General features: G+C 39.1%; 1 protein-coding gene across 1 annotated transcript in view; it reads left to right on the forward strand.

Moving 5' to 3' along the window:
* Window positions 1–12606, forward strand: part of ACE2 (angiotensin I converting enzyme 2) — a 48272-nt gene that overhangs the window by 26704 nt on the left and 8962 nt on the right. Inside the window, 7 exon segments of the mRNA XM_033200918.1 lie at window positions 567–736; window positions 3632–3858; window positions 6128–6272; window positions 8464–8562; window positions 9597–9719; window positions 10123–10295; window positions 11544–11602. Of these exon segments, the coding sequence (XP_033056809.1) occupies window positions 567–736; window positions 3632–3858; window positions 6128–6272; window positions 8464–8562; window positions 9597–9719; window positions 10123–10295; window positions 11544–11602 (996 nt within the window).

A 12606-nucleotide genomic window follows, 5' to 3' on the forward strand; every position in this document is an offset into this window, starting at 1 on the left:
TTGCCTTTTGGAAAGGTTATGCCAATGTATATATCCAACAGAAATAATGCTGCTATTTTAAAAATTACATTAGCACTTTTTCCATTTTAAAATTTTATTGTAAATTGACAATTTATTATTGTCAATTTATATATTTATGGGGTACAAGGTGATTTCATGATTTATGAATACAATGAAAAATAGTTAAATAAAGCTAATTAACGTATCAGTTACTTAACATACTTTTTTTTGCAGTGAGAACATTTGAAATTTACTCTCTTAGCATTTCAAAATGTACAATGTTCTATTATTAACTATATTTACTATGCTGTGCAATAGATCTCAAAAAAATAAAACCAACTTATTCATCCTGTTTGAGACTTTGTACGCTTTGACCATCATCTCCCCATTGCCCCCACCCCATAGCCTCTGTAACCACCATTCTACTCTCTGCTTCTACCAGTTCCATTGTTTTAGATTCCACGCATAAGTGAGAACATGTGGTGTTTGTTTTTCTGTGCCTGGCTTATTTAATTTAAGAATGTGGTTGTTTTGATGCTGGAATTAATACTGTTCTCTTTTCCCAGGCCTGGAATGCACAGAGAATATTCAAGGAGGCCGAGAAGTTCTTTGTATCTGTTGGTCTTCCTAATATGACTCGAGGATTCTGGGAAAATTCCATGCTAACTGATCCAGGAAATGTTCAGAAAGTAGTCTGCCACCCCACAGCTTGGGACCTGGGGAAGGGCGACTTCAGGTAGTGGGGCTGATACTTACACAACTGATACTAAATGGGAGACAACAGAGGCAGGCTGAAGTTTAACTTGAATTCTTTCTCTGCTTTTCTGAGCACAGAAAAGATAAGTTAACTCTCCTTGAACTAAGGCTGGGAGTCCAGGAGAGCACATTTGGGTTTTCCCAGGAAAAGAGGATTGCCAACAGTCTCTGACTTGAACCTTTGGACCATCTGCTTTCTTTGAAATATTATGCATCCATTGACATTGTATGGTAATGGGGATGGTTGCATCCATATCAGGAAAGATTTGGTGCTAAGATTTTTGTAAGATGGACATGTGAATCACACATTGATCTTCCCCTCCATGTTTCACTCTTGTGAGTGAGACAGAATAGGTGAATAAATAAGCTTGGATGGAAGGGAGAAAGTGGTACATGTCGTAAGAGAGACACAGGGCATGCCCTATGGAGAATCAGAAGAAAACTGACCACACTTGCAATAGGAGATAGGATCAGACCGTGCTTTACAAGTGGGATTTGAATTAGGTTTGGAAAGACAAGAAGGATTCAGATACACAGAGTCAGGAGGAGGACCCAAGCTGTGAGAACAGCAGGATCAAATACGGAGAGGCAGGACCCAACCTGTGTATTGAAGTCGGCAAGTTAGGCTAGAATGAGAAATAAGTTAAGGAGAGTTTGTGTAAGGTGGCAGAATGAGCACAGGCTTCGGAATCCTAGGTGTGTCACTTAATGACTATGCAACCTTGGACTAGGTATTTAACTTTCTTTGGTTTCAGTTTCCTTATTTTATAAAGTAGGATAGTAACTCCCAGGTTGCAGGTTTGTGAGAGCCTTAGGTTGGATTCCCTAGCTTGAAAGGGAGATCGTTTCACAAATGCTTCATTGAGGAGAGCTCTGAGGCAGAGGGGAATGAGGGAAGCAGGCTGGGACAAAGGAGGGAGGTAAGTAAGGATATGGTCTTTACTGGAAACTTGGCCTCAGCCTTATCCCATGAAGCTCTGTGGAGCATAACTTGAGCCACAGACTAGGCCACACCTCAAGACAAGGGGACTAGCCTTTTGTATTAGGCAGTCTTTGACTGTGGACTGCTCCAGAGTATGGGGGAGCATAACCCCCATTTGGTCAAAGGCAGTGAAGGGAGCAGCTGTTGGCCCTTATCAGCTGTGACTCAGGCAGCTAGGGGATGGTGGATAAAGTCTCAGCAGGCCCCCACCAGCATTGACTAGGGCAGGGAATGGATCTACAATCCTTTTCTGTAAAGGGCCAGATAGTAAATAGTTTAAGCTTTGCAGATCTCTGTTGCAACTACTCAGCTCTGCCCTTGTGACATGAAAGCAGCCATAGACAATACACAAACAAATGGATGTGGCTGTGTGCCAATAAAAATGTATTTATAAAAACAGATGGCTGGCCAGCAGGCCATAGTTTACTGATACCAGTGAGGCTTAAAAATGAGAAAGTATAAGTAAGTTTTCAAGCGCAAAATCTTACATACAGTAGGCAGTAAATATATAGTAGTTATTTTTATAATTATTTCAGAGGAGAATAGAGAGAAACCAAATTAGAAAAGTAGGTGGGGTTGTGAAAGGAAAGTAGATTTACTGAGCATAGATGAATACATAATTGAATATTCCTTACCTTCCCCCTTTCTCTTGCAATGCGTGGATTACCATGCCCTCCCATTATCCCCTCCAGCTCACTTTTCTCCTATAAATATTGAAGCCCTCAAAATTATTTCTGGAGAAAGGCACAAACCACAGACTGTTCTCTAAATTCTGTGTTCTTCTGGGCATGTTCTTAACCTTGGCAAAATAAACTTGTGAATTGATTGAGACCTATCTCAAATAGTTTTTGGTTTACAGGGTCATATTGGTATATAAAAGGTGGCTGAGTCTATTCTTGAGCAATGAGGAGGCCTCACAGGATATTGGACGGGGTGGTGACATGATCCAAGTGGTATGAAATAAATTTGGGAATCTACTGAAATATGACCCCTACACCCACCTGAATGAAAATGCTCTTGCTAAGTTAAAAAGACACCACCATCTCATTGCCAAATGCAGTTCTTATCCCATTGGGCTATAGCAGCATTAGACAAGATTTACGAGTTGTCTTTCAAATGCTATTTTTTTTTTTTTAACCAACTTCCACATTGTCATTCTTTTCCAGATTTCCTTGAACCTCTCTGATTGTACTTTCTCCATCTCCCCTGAATAATCTTCCTCTCCCCACTCCTTAGGTACTTGGGCCTTCTGTAGGTTTATCTTTGGTCCTCTTTTCTTGCACTCTATCCCTGCTCCATGACCCATCATATCTACTTCCCAGCTTACATGCTAATGATTCCCAAGTTTCAATTTGCAGCTCCTTCTACTATTTCTCTATCCTGGCAATAGCAAATAGCTTGCAGCGTCCTGAATGCCACGTTTCCACCCCTCTGCCCCTAAGGCTTTCTCATTGAGCACTAGGAACGTCAACCTGTGTGCCTTCTACCGGGCAAACTCCTGCACATTGATTAAGGTCCATATTGCTCATTGCATCTTCAGTCATGCCCTTCTTGGTGCTTCTAGAGGACTGTGCCTATGTTCACTCATTTTTATGCTCAAGGCTGTGTGTACTGATCATTTATAGAGTACTTGCCTCAGAGTTCTTATAGCAGAGAACTCTGCTTATCTGTCTTCCTGGTAGTCTATGAGCAAGAGAACAGGATTCAGCTGTGCCTATTGCTTTATATTGAGCAACTAGTACTGTTTCTAGGACATAAAGGTGGGTACTCAAGATTCACTGGTGAATAAATCTTGGAAAGATGATTCATGCTACCAAAACCCCATACAACTCCACTGTAATTGTTAAATGAAAGTCAGTGAGATTCATTTTCATCTTGTCCATTTTCATGCAGGATCATTATGTGCACAAAGGTGACAATGGATGACTTCCTGACAGCTCATCATGAGATGGGGCATATCCAATATGATATGGCATATGCTGCACAACCTTTTCTGCTAAGAAATGGAGCTAATGAAGGATTCCATGAAGCTGTTGGGGAAATCATGTCACTTTCTGCAGCCACACCTAAGCATTTAAAATCCATTGGTCTTCTGTCACCTGATTTTCAAGAAGACAATGGTATGGACATTTTCTCATGGCTTGTTTTGGAGGTTCTTTAATCTGATACGGGCAAAGGTATCTATTATCTTATGTAGGAAATATTTACTTTTTGCCGCATAAGGTATAAGGTATTTATGGGTAACTGGAAATTACTACTGGTGAAAAATTTTAAGTATATATCAGAACATGTCAACTTTCGGTTTTGTATTATTGAAAAGGGAATAAGAGAGGTAACTGAATGAATGGACTTGGGATCCTGTGAAACATCTAACAGAAGTTTTTTTTTTTTCTTAAAGATGATGAAACAGTCTCATAGAACTGAATGGCTTGTCCAATTAGTGTCAGTGTTCTAACTAGACCCCTCTGGTTGTAGGTAAAAACTTCCCAAAACTTTAGACTTGGAATAGATTCTAAAAACGATTCTATAGAGAAGTAAACTGAAGACAAGAGAGGGAAAGTAGCCTGAAGTCAAAATGCAATGTAGTGGCGGAACCAAAACAAGAGCCTTAATCTGAAGCCTTTTCCATAACACTATGCAAAGCAAAGTATAGCTTTAAATTTTGAATTCTTAAAGAACAGGTGGTTTAATATCAACATTAGAAGGGATTGAAACATTTTGTTCATCCTGCTGAAGCGTGAATTTCCCCTGTAACATCCCCTTAAATCTGTGCTATCCTTCAACATTTCTGCCTGAGGCAGCCCATTTCCTTTTATATGGCTTGGACTTGATGGAACATGACAAATGTTCAGGAGATCTAATTTCTTCAGTGAGGATGCCATGGCTTTTGCTTCTTCCTCATAAAAGGAGGACAAATAAAGCCTAATAGCTTCTTCTCTTCCATGTATTCTCTCCTCTAATTTTAGTTATTTGGACATAAAGATCAGCTCCTCTGTCTGGAGCATTTGGTCGATGAGATCAAGGTCATGAGCTCCATCCTTGAGTAGAGAATTCACTTTACCTTGATCTCTGGTTCCAGATCCTTGGTGACCCCACAAGGGCCTGGGAGCAGGCCAGCGTAAAGCCTGTCATCATGTTGGAAATAGTTACTGTAAGCATAGTCCTAGTGGCTTACAGACCAGTAGCAGCATCCTCCCATGAAGAGAGTAACAAAGGTAGTTAACAGTAACCACACCTGCTTCCTAATTTTAAAATATCATTAATTCAAGTCAATGAACAGATATTTTATTATTTTAAAATATTCCCTGACAGCAGGTAAAAATGGTTGATGACTGTTTCTTAAGATGGTATTAGATCAGTGATGAAATAATCTGTACAATAAACCCTGTAAGATGAGTTTACTTATGTAACAAACCTGCACACATACCCCTGAACCTAAAATAATAGTTTTTTTTTTTTAAAGATGGTATTAGACATGATTAAACCACTGGTTTGGAAAACTCCTGCTTTTTTTCTTGACTCTGCCCCGATTTGTGAATAATGTTAAATAAATTCCTTTATTCCTTCCATTCCTCCCTCCCTCTTTCTCTTTCTTTCTTCTTCCAAACATATTTATTAAGCACATACTGTGTGCAAGACATTTTTCTAGACACTAGAGACACAGTGATGTGAAAAGTAGATAACATCCCCTGCTTACATTTCAATACATTTCCTTTGTACACTAGAGATTGACTCCACTGCCTCTTTATGTCACTAATAAAGGATAAAATGAAATAACATGATTTGTTAAAGCCTTTTAAATTCTTGGTAAGGAAGATATCCTTACATTTAAAGTACATTGTACTTTCCACCATCCAGTGGATAGTGCCCTCCAGGGGCGCTCTTTTGTTTTCTTTCCCCTCTCCGATTTACAGGCTTTTCACTGAATCTGTTTAGCATTTGTTTATTTAACAGAGACTCACAGAAAGCATCACATAGCAGACGTGGGAGTAGGTTATACAGTCTTAAATGAGACATTAACAGTCACTGACTTCATGGAGCTTTCCAGAATAAACAGTGTGACTGGGAAAGTGGATGAAAGAGCTCTAATGAACTCTGATAAGAGGTATTTAAGGGAGGAAACCGAAACTAATGAAGAAAATGAGGATTAGAAGTAACTTTGGGTTTTTATTTACCTGTTCTGTTCCAGGGCTTCAACCTACTCCAAATCCCTTAGCTGAGAAAATAAATATATACATATTATTATGTATACTGTCCATTTTTCTCATGTATCCTTATAGTAAGTATATCTTGAGGAATAATATTTTGAGGTTAGGAAAATTATCTTTAACATAAAACATCCACTGTCATCTTCATCGTAATATTTATCCGTTTCCATTCTACTTTCAGAAACAGAAATAAACTTCCTGCTCAAACAAGCACTCACGATTGTTGGGACTCTGCCATTTACTTACATGTTAGAGAAGTGGAGGTGGATGGTCTTTAAAGGTGAAATTCCCAAAGACCAGTGGATGAAAAAGTGGTGGGAGATGAAGTAAGTCGATGAATATGTAATCAGTAAAATGTTTTCTAATGAGTTTGCTATGTATTTAAAAGCATTTGACTGGCGTGTACACACACACACACACACACACACACACACACACACAGAGGCACACATTAACTAACTCCTTTTGGTATTTTTAGTTTGTTATATTTTACGTTTTAGTCTCCATTTGGATGCCATCTCCTCAGATAAAATTTCCTTGGGTCAGGTGACACTACTTCATACTCTATATTCTTAAGTATTGGCTTACTCATTAAACTATGATATTATGTTGAAAGTGATCAATTTATCCATTTTACATATTCTTTTATCCAGCCTTTTAAACAAAATGGTGACCCCACATTTTAGGCAAAGCACTGGGGATACAATGCTAATAATTTCAGGTATGGTCCTCAACGCAATAAAACGTTTAGTTTATGGCAGGGTGTGGAAAATTAAACCACTGCAATGTGTAGTGTTGTGATGGAAGGGTACAGGGTCCGTTAATGTCCAGGGGAGATCCAAAGCCCAACTGGGGGTGTCAGATGAGGAGAGGCACTTAAGCCCTGAGAAAGATGTGGGGAACACAGAGAATTCCAAGCTAGAGAGAACCTGACACATTTGGGCAACAGTGACCATTTCCGTAGTTGTAGCACTATATTACTCATTGCTGTGTCACAAGTGCCTCACACTGTGCCTGTCACATGCAAGTATGAAATAAATAGGTTTTTGGATGAAAGAATTTTAAGAGAAAAAGAAAAGGAAAGAAAGAAAGGAGAGAGGGAGGGAGAGAATGGAAGAAAGAAAGAAAGAAATCTATCTTCTTTTTACCATCTTAGACCCTCATCAATTATTTCTTTCTTTGTTTTTCTTATATTTTCTTTTTGAAATGAAGATCTCATGTGTAACAAGCAGTTCCACATGCACAGGTTTAAAACAGTACACTTCTTCTGTCAAGATTCTCTCTGTTAACATACATCTTACTTGGGAGGAAATATGCAGCACCTATAAGAACTGTTTCTAGTATTTAAATATTACTGAAGTTATGTCTACAGTGATCCTGCAGTTTTAAAGGGAAAATGTATTCCATTTAATCAAGGTCAAATACATGATTTTGCTACCTTTTTTTCTGGCTAGATTAATCTTTTGATCCCTCTTAGCTTATTTTAAAGGCACATGGAATCAGATCCTTAGAGTGATTCATTAATGCATCAATTGTTCCTTTGTTCAATAAATATAAATGAATTCTTTCCGTAGTGACAGGCACCATGTTTGACACTGAAATTAGAGAGAAGACCAAGACACAGCCCCACCCTCTAGGTACTCAAGTCTCTAGGGCAAGAAGTTACTATAGGTGAATAACAACAAAACAGGAGATAAATGGCAAAGGAGGCACAACTAGAGAAGGCTAAAGGAGATTGGGGGTTAATTCTGCCAGAAGGTGGATGGGATCAGGGCCAGGCTTCACAGAGGAGGGAATGCTTGAGCTGGGTAGGCGTGGAGAGTAAGAAAGATTTCAATTTTATTAAATTCTCTCTGCCAGGAGCACATGAAGTGTGGTGCCTGAGAGGAATTATTAGGGCTTTCACAGTACACTTTTGGCCATGCAATGCACTTTATGAATTTTATTAAATTAGTCTTTTGAAGACATAGCTAGTTTCCAAGGGTATATTCTGGCTGAATTAAAACTAAGAGATAACCATATAATGAGCTTTACTGTCTGATTTTTAAAAAGTTTTATTTATTTTTTATTTTTGTAGGTGATTTTTTTTACCTTGTTTCTATTTCACCCGACAACCATTCTAATATAAATACCATTGATTGACTGGACACGGTGGCGCTTGTAATTCCAGCATTTTGGGAGGCTGAGGCGAGTGGATCACTTGAGGCCAGGAGTTCGAGACCAGCCTGGCCAACATGGTGAAACCGTGTCTCTATTAAAAATACACAAATTAGTTAGATGTGGTAGTGCACACCTATAATCCCAGCTACTTGGGAGGCTGAGATGGGAGAATCGCTTGAACACGAGAGGCGGAGGTTGCAGTGAGCCAAGATCGTGCCACTGTACTACAGCCTGGGTGACAGAGTGAGACTCTGTCTCAAAAAAAAAAAAAATGATTGATGAAACTGCACTAGTTATGCCCACCTGCTTGTGATGGGTGATCCACAGCTAATGTATTGTTTTCTTTTCTCCCCAAAGGCGAGAGATAGTTGGGGTGGTGGAACCTGTGCCCCATGATGAAACATACTGTGACCCTGCATCTCTGTTCCATGTTTCTAATGATTACTCATTCATTCGGTAAATTACAGTTTTCTTGTTTCTGTTTAACTTCTAGGGTTTGTGGACAGCTGTACTAATAATGACAAAAAGTAGGGATAAATGAAGTGATAATTATAATTTTTCTACCCATAACTACCAAGCTCAATACAGATGCTCCTTGCTTTCCAATGGGGTTATGTCCCAATACACTCATCATAAGTTGAAAATACCTTAAGAATGCACTGAATACACCTAACCTATGGAACACCAAAGCATAGCCTAGTCTACCTTAAATGTGCTCAGAACACTCACATTAGCCTACTGTTGGGCAAAATCATCTAACACAAACCTTATTTTATAATAAAGCGTTCAATATCTCATGTAATTATTTAATACTGCCCTGAAAGGGAAAACCTTTGGGTACTTACCATTAGCATACACAACTGAAAGCACTATTGTAAAGTCGAAAAATCAAAAGTCCAACCATTGTAAGTTGGGGACTGTCTGTATAGATGATCAATTTCAATTCAATTTAAATTAACACAATTTATTGGGTTCAATGAAATTTGTGTGAGATCTTGTCCCTGTCATCAAGCAATCAATAGTATCATTGGGAGAAATAAAAAGTAGTTTTGTTTGTCTTCTTGTTACTGGCAGTTTACTGTGCATTGTAACAGAAAGAGAATTTTTAACTTGAAGTCCAGAAACATATGTTCTTCAGCTAGTAACCCCAGTCCTTGAATTTGCTGGAGCTCAGTTTATTTGTAAAATGAAAATAATATTATTGACCTGTTATGAGGATGGATTTGCATCATTTATATGAAAGGGTTATTAATCTGTAAACACAAAACAAATGTTAGCTAACATTTACCAGAGTAATATTGCCATGTTTATCAACGGATACATAAAATGCAAATAGGTTATGATGAGTGAAGAGTTCATGTCTGGAGAAAGAGATTTGATCAGTATCTCTTTGGTTACTTGGGCCCCAGATTTAAATATATGCTCCAATCTATAACTCTAAGACAGTAAGTAAACATGGTACTGCTTTTTTGTTTTTGTCTCTTGTGCAGATATTACACAAGGACCCTTTACCAATTCCAGTTTCAAGAAGCACTTTGTCAAGCAGCTAAACACGAAGGCCCTCTGCACAAATGTGACATCTCAAACTCTACAGAAGCTGGACAGAAACTGCTGTAAGAAATACCTCAAAATGTTGAACCTCTCCTAGTATTCAATATTACTCATTTCCATGCCTAGGTTTGAATTTGATTTCTTTGTTCTAAAAAGAAAATTTTATGGCCTCAAAATGTCCTCATTTACAAACCAAACATTTAATTTGTGGTCACACAGGAACCTAGACCGTACAACAATTGGATGGGCCACCTCTTCCTCCCTATTATAACTACAGCCCTCTCTTTGTGGTAATTGGAAGGAAAGAGCGGTTGAGGGAGGAATATATCCGTTAATATGCATTATTTTCTTATCTGCCAGAAGCAAATTTAGTCAAGTCAAAGAGAAGAAACCATAGATCATAGATGTAATATATGTACAGCTGGAACCCCTCAAAAGGCCCTGAACCCCCTCTTTTTTGTGTAGCAATATGCTGAAGCTTGGAAAATCAGAACCCTGGACTCTAGCATTGGAAAATGTTGTAGGAGCAAAGAACATGAATGTAAGACCACTGCTCAACTACTTTGAGCCCTTGTTTACCTGGCTGAAAGACCAGAACAAGAATTCTTTTGTGGGATGGAGTACCGACTGGAGTCCATGTGAGTACACCCAGTTGACAAGTTTCACACCCATTCCTTGTCTACTTCTTCTAGTCTCCTTTGGCCCCAGTCTCATGAGGACTTGTGACACAGCTGAGAATGTTTTCTTTCTCTATAGTACCTGCTTCTTTCTCTGCTATGACGACAGCTGCCGTTTTATGGCAGAAAAATCACAACTGTCGAGCACCTATGTATGAGACATAGTGAAAGTAACTGTACAAACACACACAGATGCATACACATACAAGAGTGTGTACTCTTTCAAGTCTGTTTTATTAACCTCATCTTTAAAATACATATTATAACTTTCTCCAACCAATTGTACTTGAATCCTGCTTTCCAAAGACAAATACTTTTTTTAAAAAACAATTTTAATGCTATATCTCTTCTTTCTGGCAGTCACTTTCATATTTCTAAATAATTTTCTTACATTGCTATTTTGTCATTGCTCAGTTTTAAACCTTCACTTTGGTCTACTCTTCCACTTCCATTTCTTGCTCTTCCAATAAGGCCTTATAATGATTTTTAGTAAAACAGTTATCAGTGTTTACATCACTATGCCTGAAGAGCCAAGTAATATACTATTTTGTATCCTTTCTTATGTGGCTTGTTGTCTAAAAGTTTCTACCTGCCTAAATTTTTTGGCCTACCTAATTTGCTATCTACATTGTATTTGTTTTTCTCCCAAATATTTCAATGTATCTATTCTTTTCAGTCTCATTTTTTTCCCCTAGAGACTTCCCTCTTGGAGTCTTACATCCTCCTGTCCCAACATTTGTTGTTCTCCTGGGTTGAATCCACTGCTTCCTAGATTCCATGTCTTCTTTCTTGGATTACCTCTTGTTTTTCTGGAGCACAACCTCCAACTGAGTGTCTAAGCAAGGGCACAAGGGGTAGGAGGATCAACTGTTCTCCAAAGTGGTTTTAGCCACACCCTGACTTCCATCCCTCTTCTTTTCAGCCCAGTATTATTTTCCCACCCTCACCTGTGCTTGAATTCCAAACCTCTTTTGGATTTTTTGGCTCTTTGTGGGTCTGTGCTCCCTCTGTGTACAAATTAGGTCACGGCTTCCTGTCCCTGAGAAAGCAATTACCCCCTCTCATCATTTCTCATTTTCCAAAAGTCTGTCGATACCTTTAAAAGATCCCTTTACTATCACTTTAGTGGGATCTTGGGAGGAAAAGGAATAAGCACATGTGGGCAGTCTGTCATCTATAACCAGCGGTCTGCGATTTCTCTTTAATCAGATGCTGACCAAAGCATCAAAGTGAGGATAAGCCTAAAATCAGCTCTTGGAGATAAAGCCGTGAGTATTCTGGACCGTGAATTCATTATTTTTGAGTGCACAGTCTTCACATTAAATAGGACACAATAAACCCTTTTCAGTGTGATCTGAAAGAGGAGAGGCCGTGTGGTTCTTTTCAAAACTGTAAGTTCCAGATTCTGGCCTTTGGCTTTGGGTTTTTAAAGTAACACATTCCTTATTGGATAAGCTATTCCTACTTTTTATTGCCTTGAAGGTGTTGTGAACTTCAATGAGAAAACATCTGTATCAATCCTTAAATATCAAACACCAATCCTTTCAATTGACTCTTGTCACCATTACTTTTATTCTAGAAAGATAACATGGTTATATTTTGAAAGATAGTTTTTAGAAGCAGTACAGTTAGGTGTTTTTTAGTTTGTTTTGTTTTAGTCAATCATCTGTATCCTGGCTTCACTCAGGGTGTGGCCCATGGACCAGCAGCATTTGAATCACCTGGAAGCTTGTTAAAAATGCGTAATTTCAAGCCTAGCCCTGGACCACTTAATCAGAATCTGCAGTTTAGCAAGCCTCCAGGTGATTTGTACATACAATCAAGACTGGGAAGCTCTAATTTAGCACACTGCTTCTCAAACTTGGCTGCACAGTGGAATCACATGGGAAGTTTAAAAAATATTAATGCCTGGGTTATATATCTCCAGAGATTCTGATTTAATTGTTCTGGGGCATGGACTCAAGAGTTGGGCATCAAGAGTGTTTAAAGCTCCCCAGGTGATTCTAGTCGCAGCAAAGTTTGAGAACCACTTATTTAGAGAAATGCATGGCCGGGCGCGGTGGCTCAAGCCTGTAATCCCAGCACTTTGGGAGGCCGAGACGGGCGGATCACGAGGTCAGGAGATCGAGACCATCCTGGCTAACATGGTGAAACCCCGTCTCTACTAAAAATACAAAAAACTAGCCGGGCGACATGGCGGGCGCCTGTAGTCCCAGCTACTCGGGAGGCTGAGGCAGGAGAATGGCGTGAACCCGGGAGGCGGAGCTTGCAG

This window comes from Trachypithecus francoisi, unplaced genomic scaffold (genome assembly GCF_009764315.1).
Source record: "Trachypithecus francoisi isolate TF-2019V2 unplaced genomic scaffold, Tfra_2.0 Lachesis_group6, whole genome shotgun sequence".
Lineage (NCBI taxonomy): Eukaryota > Metazoa > Chordata > Mammalia > Primates > Cercopithecidae > Trachypithecus > Trachypithecus francoisi.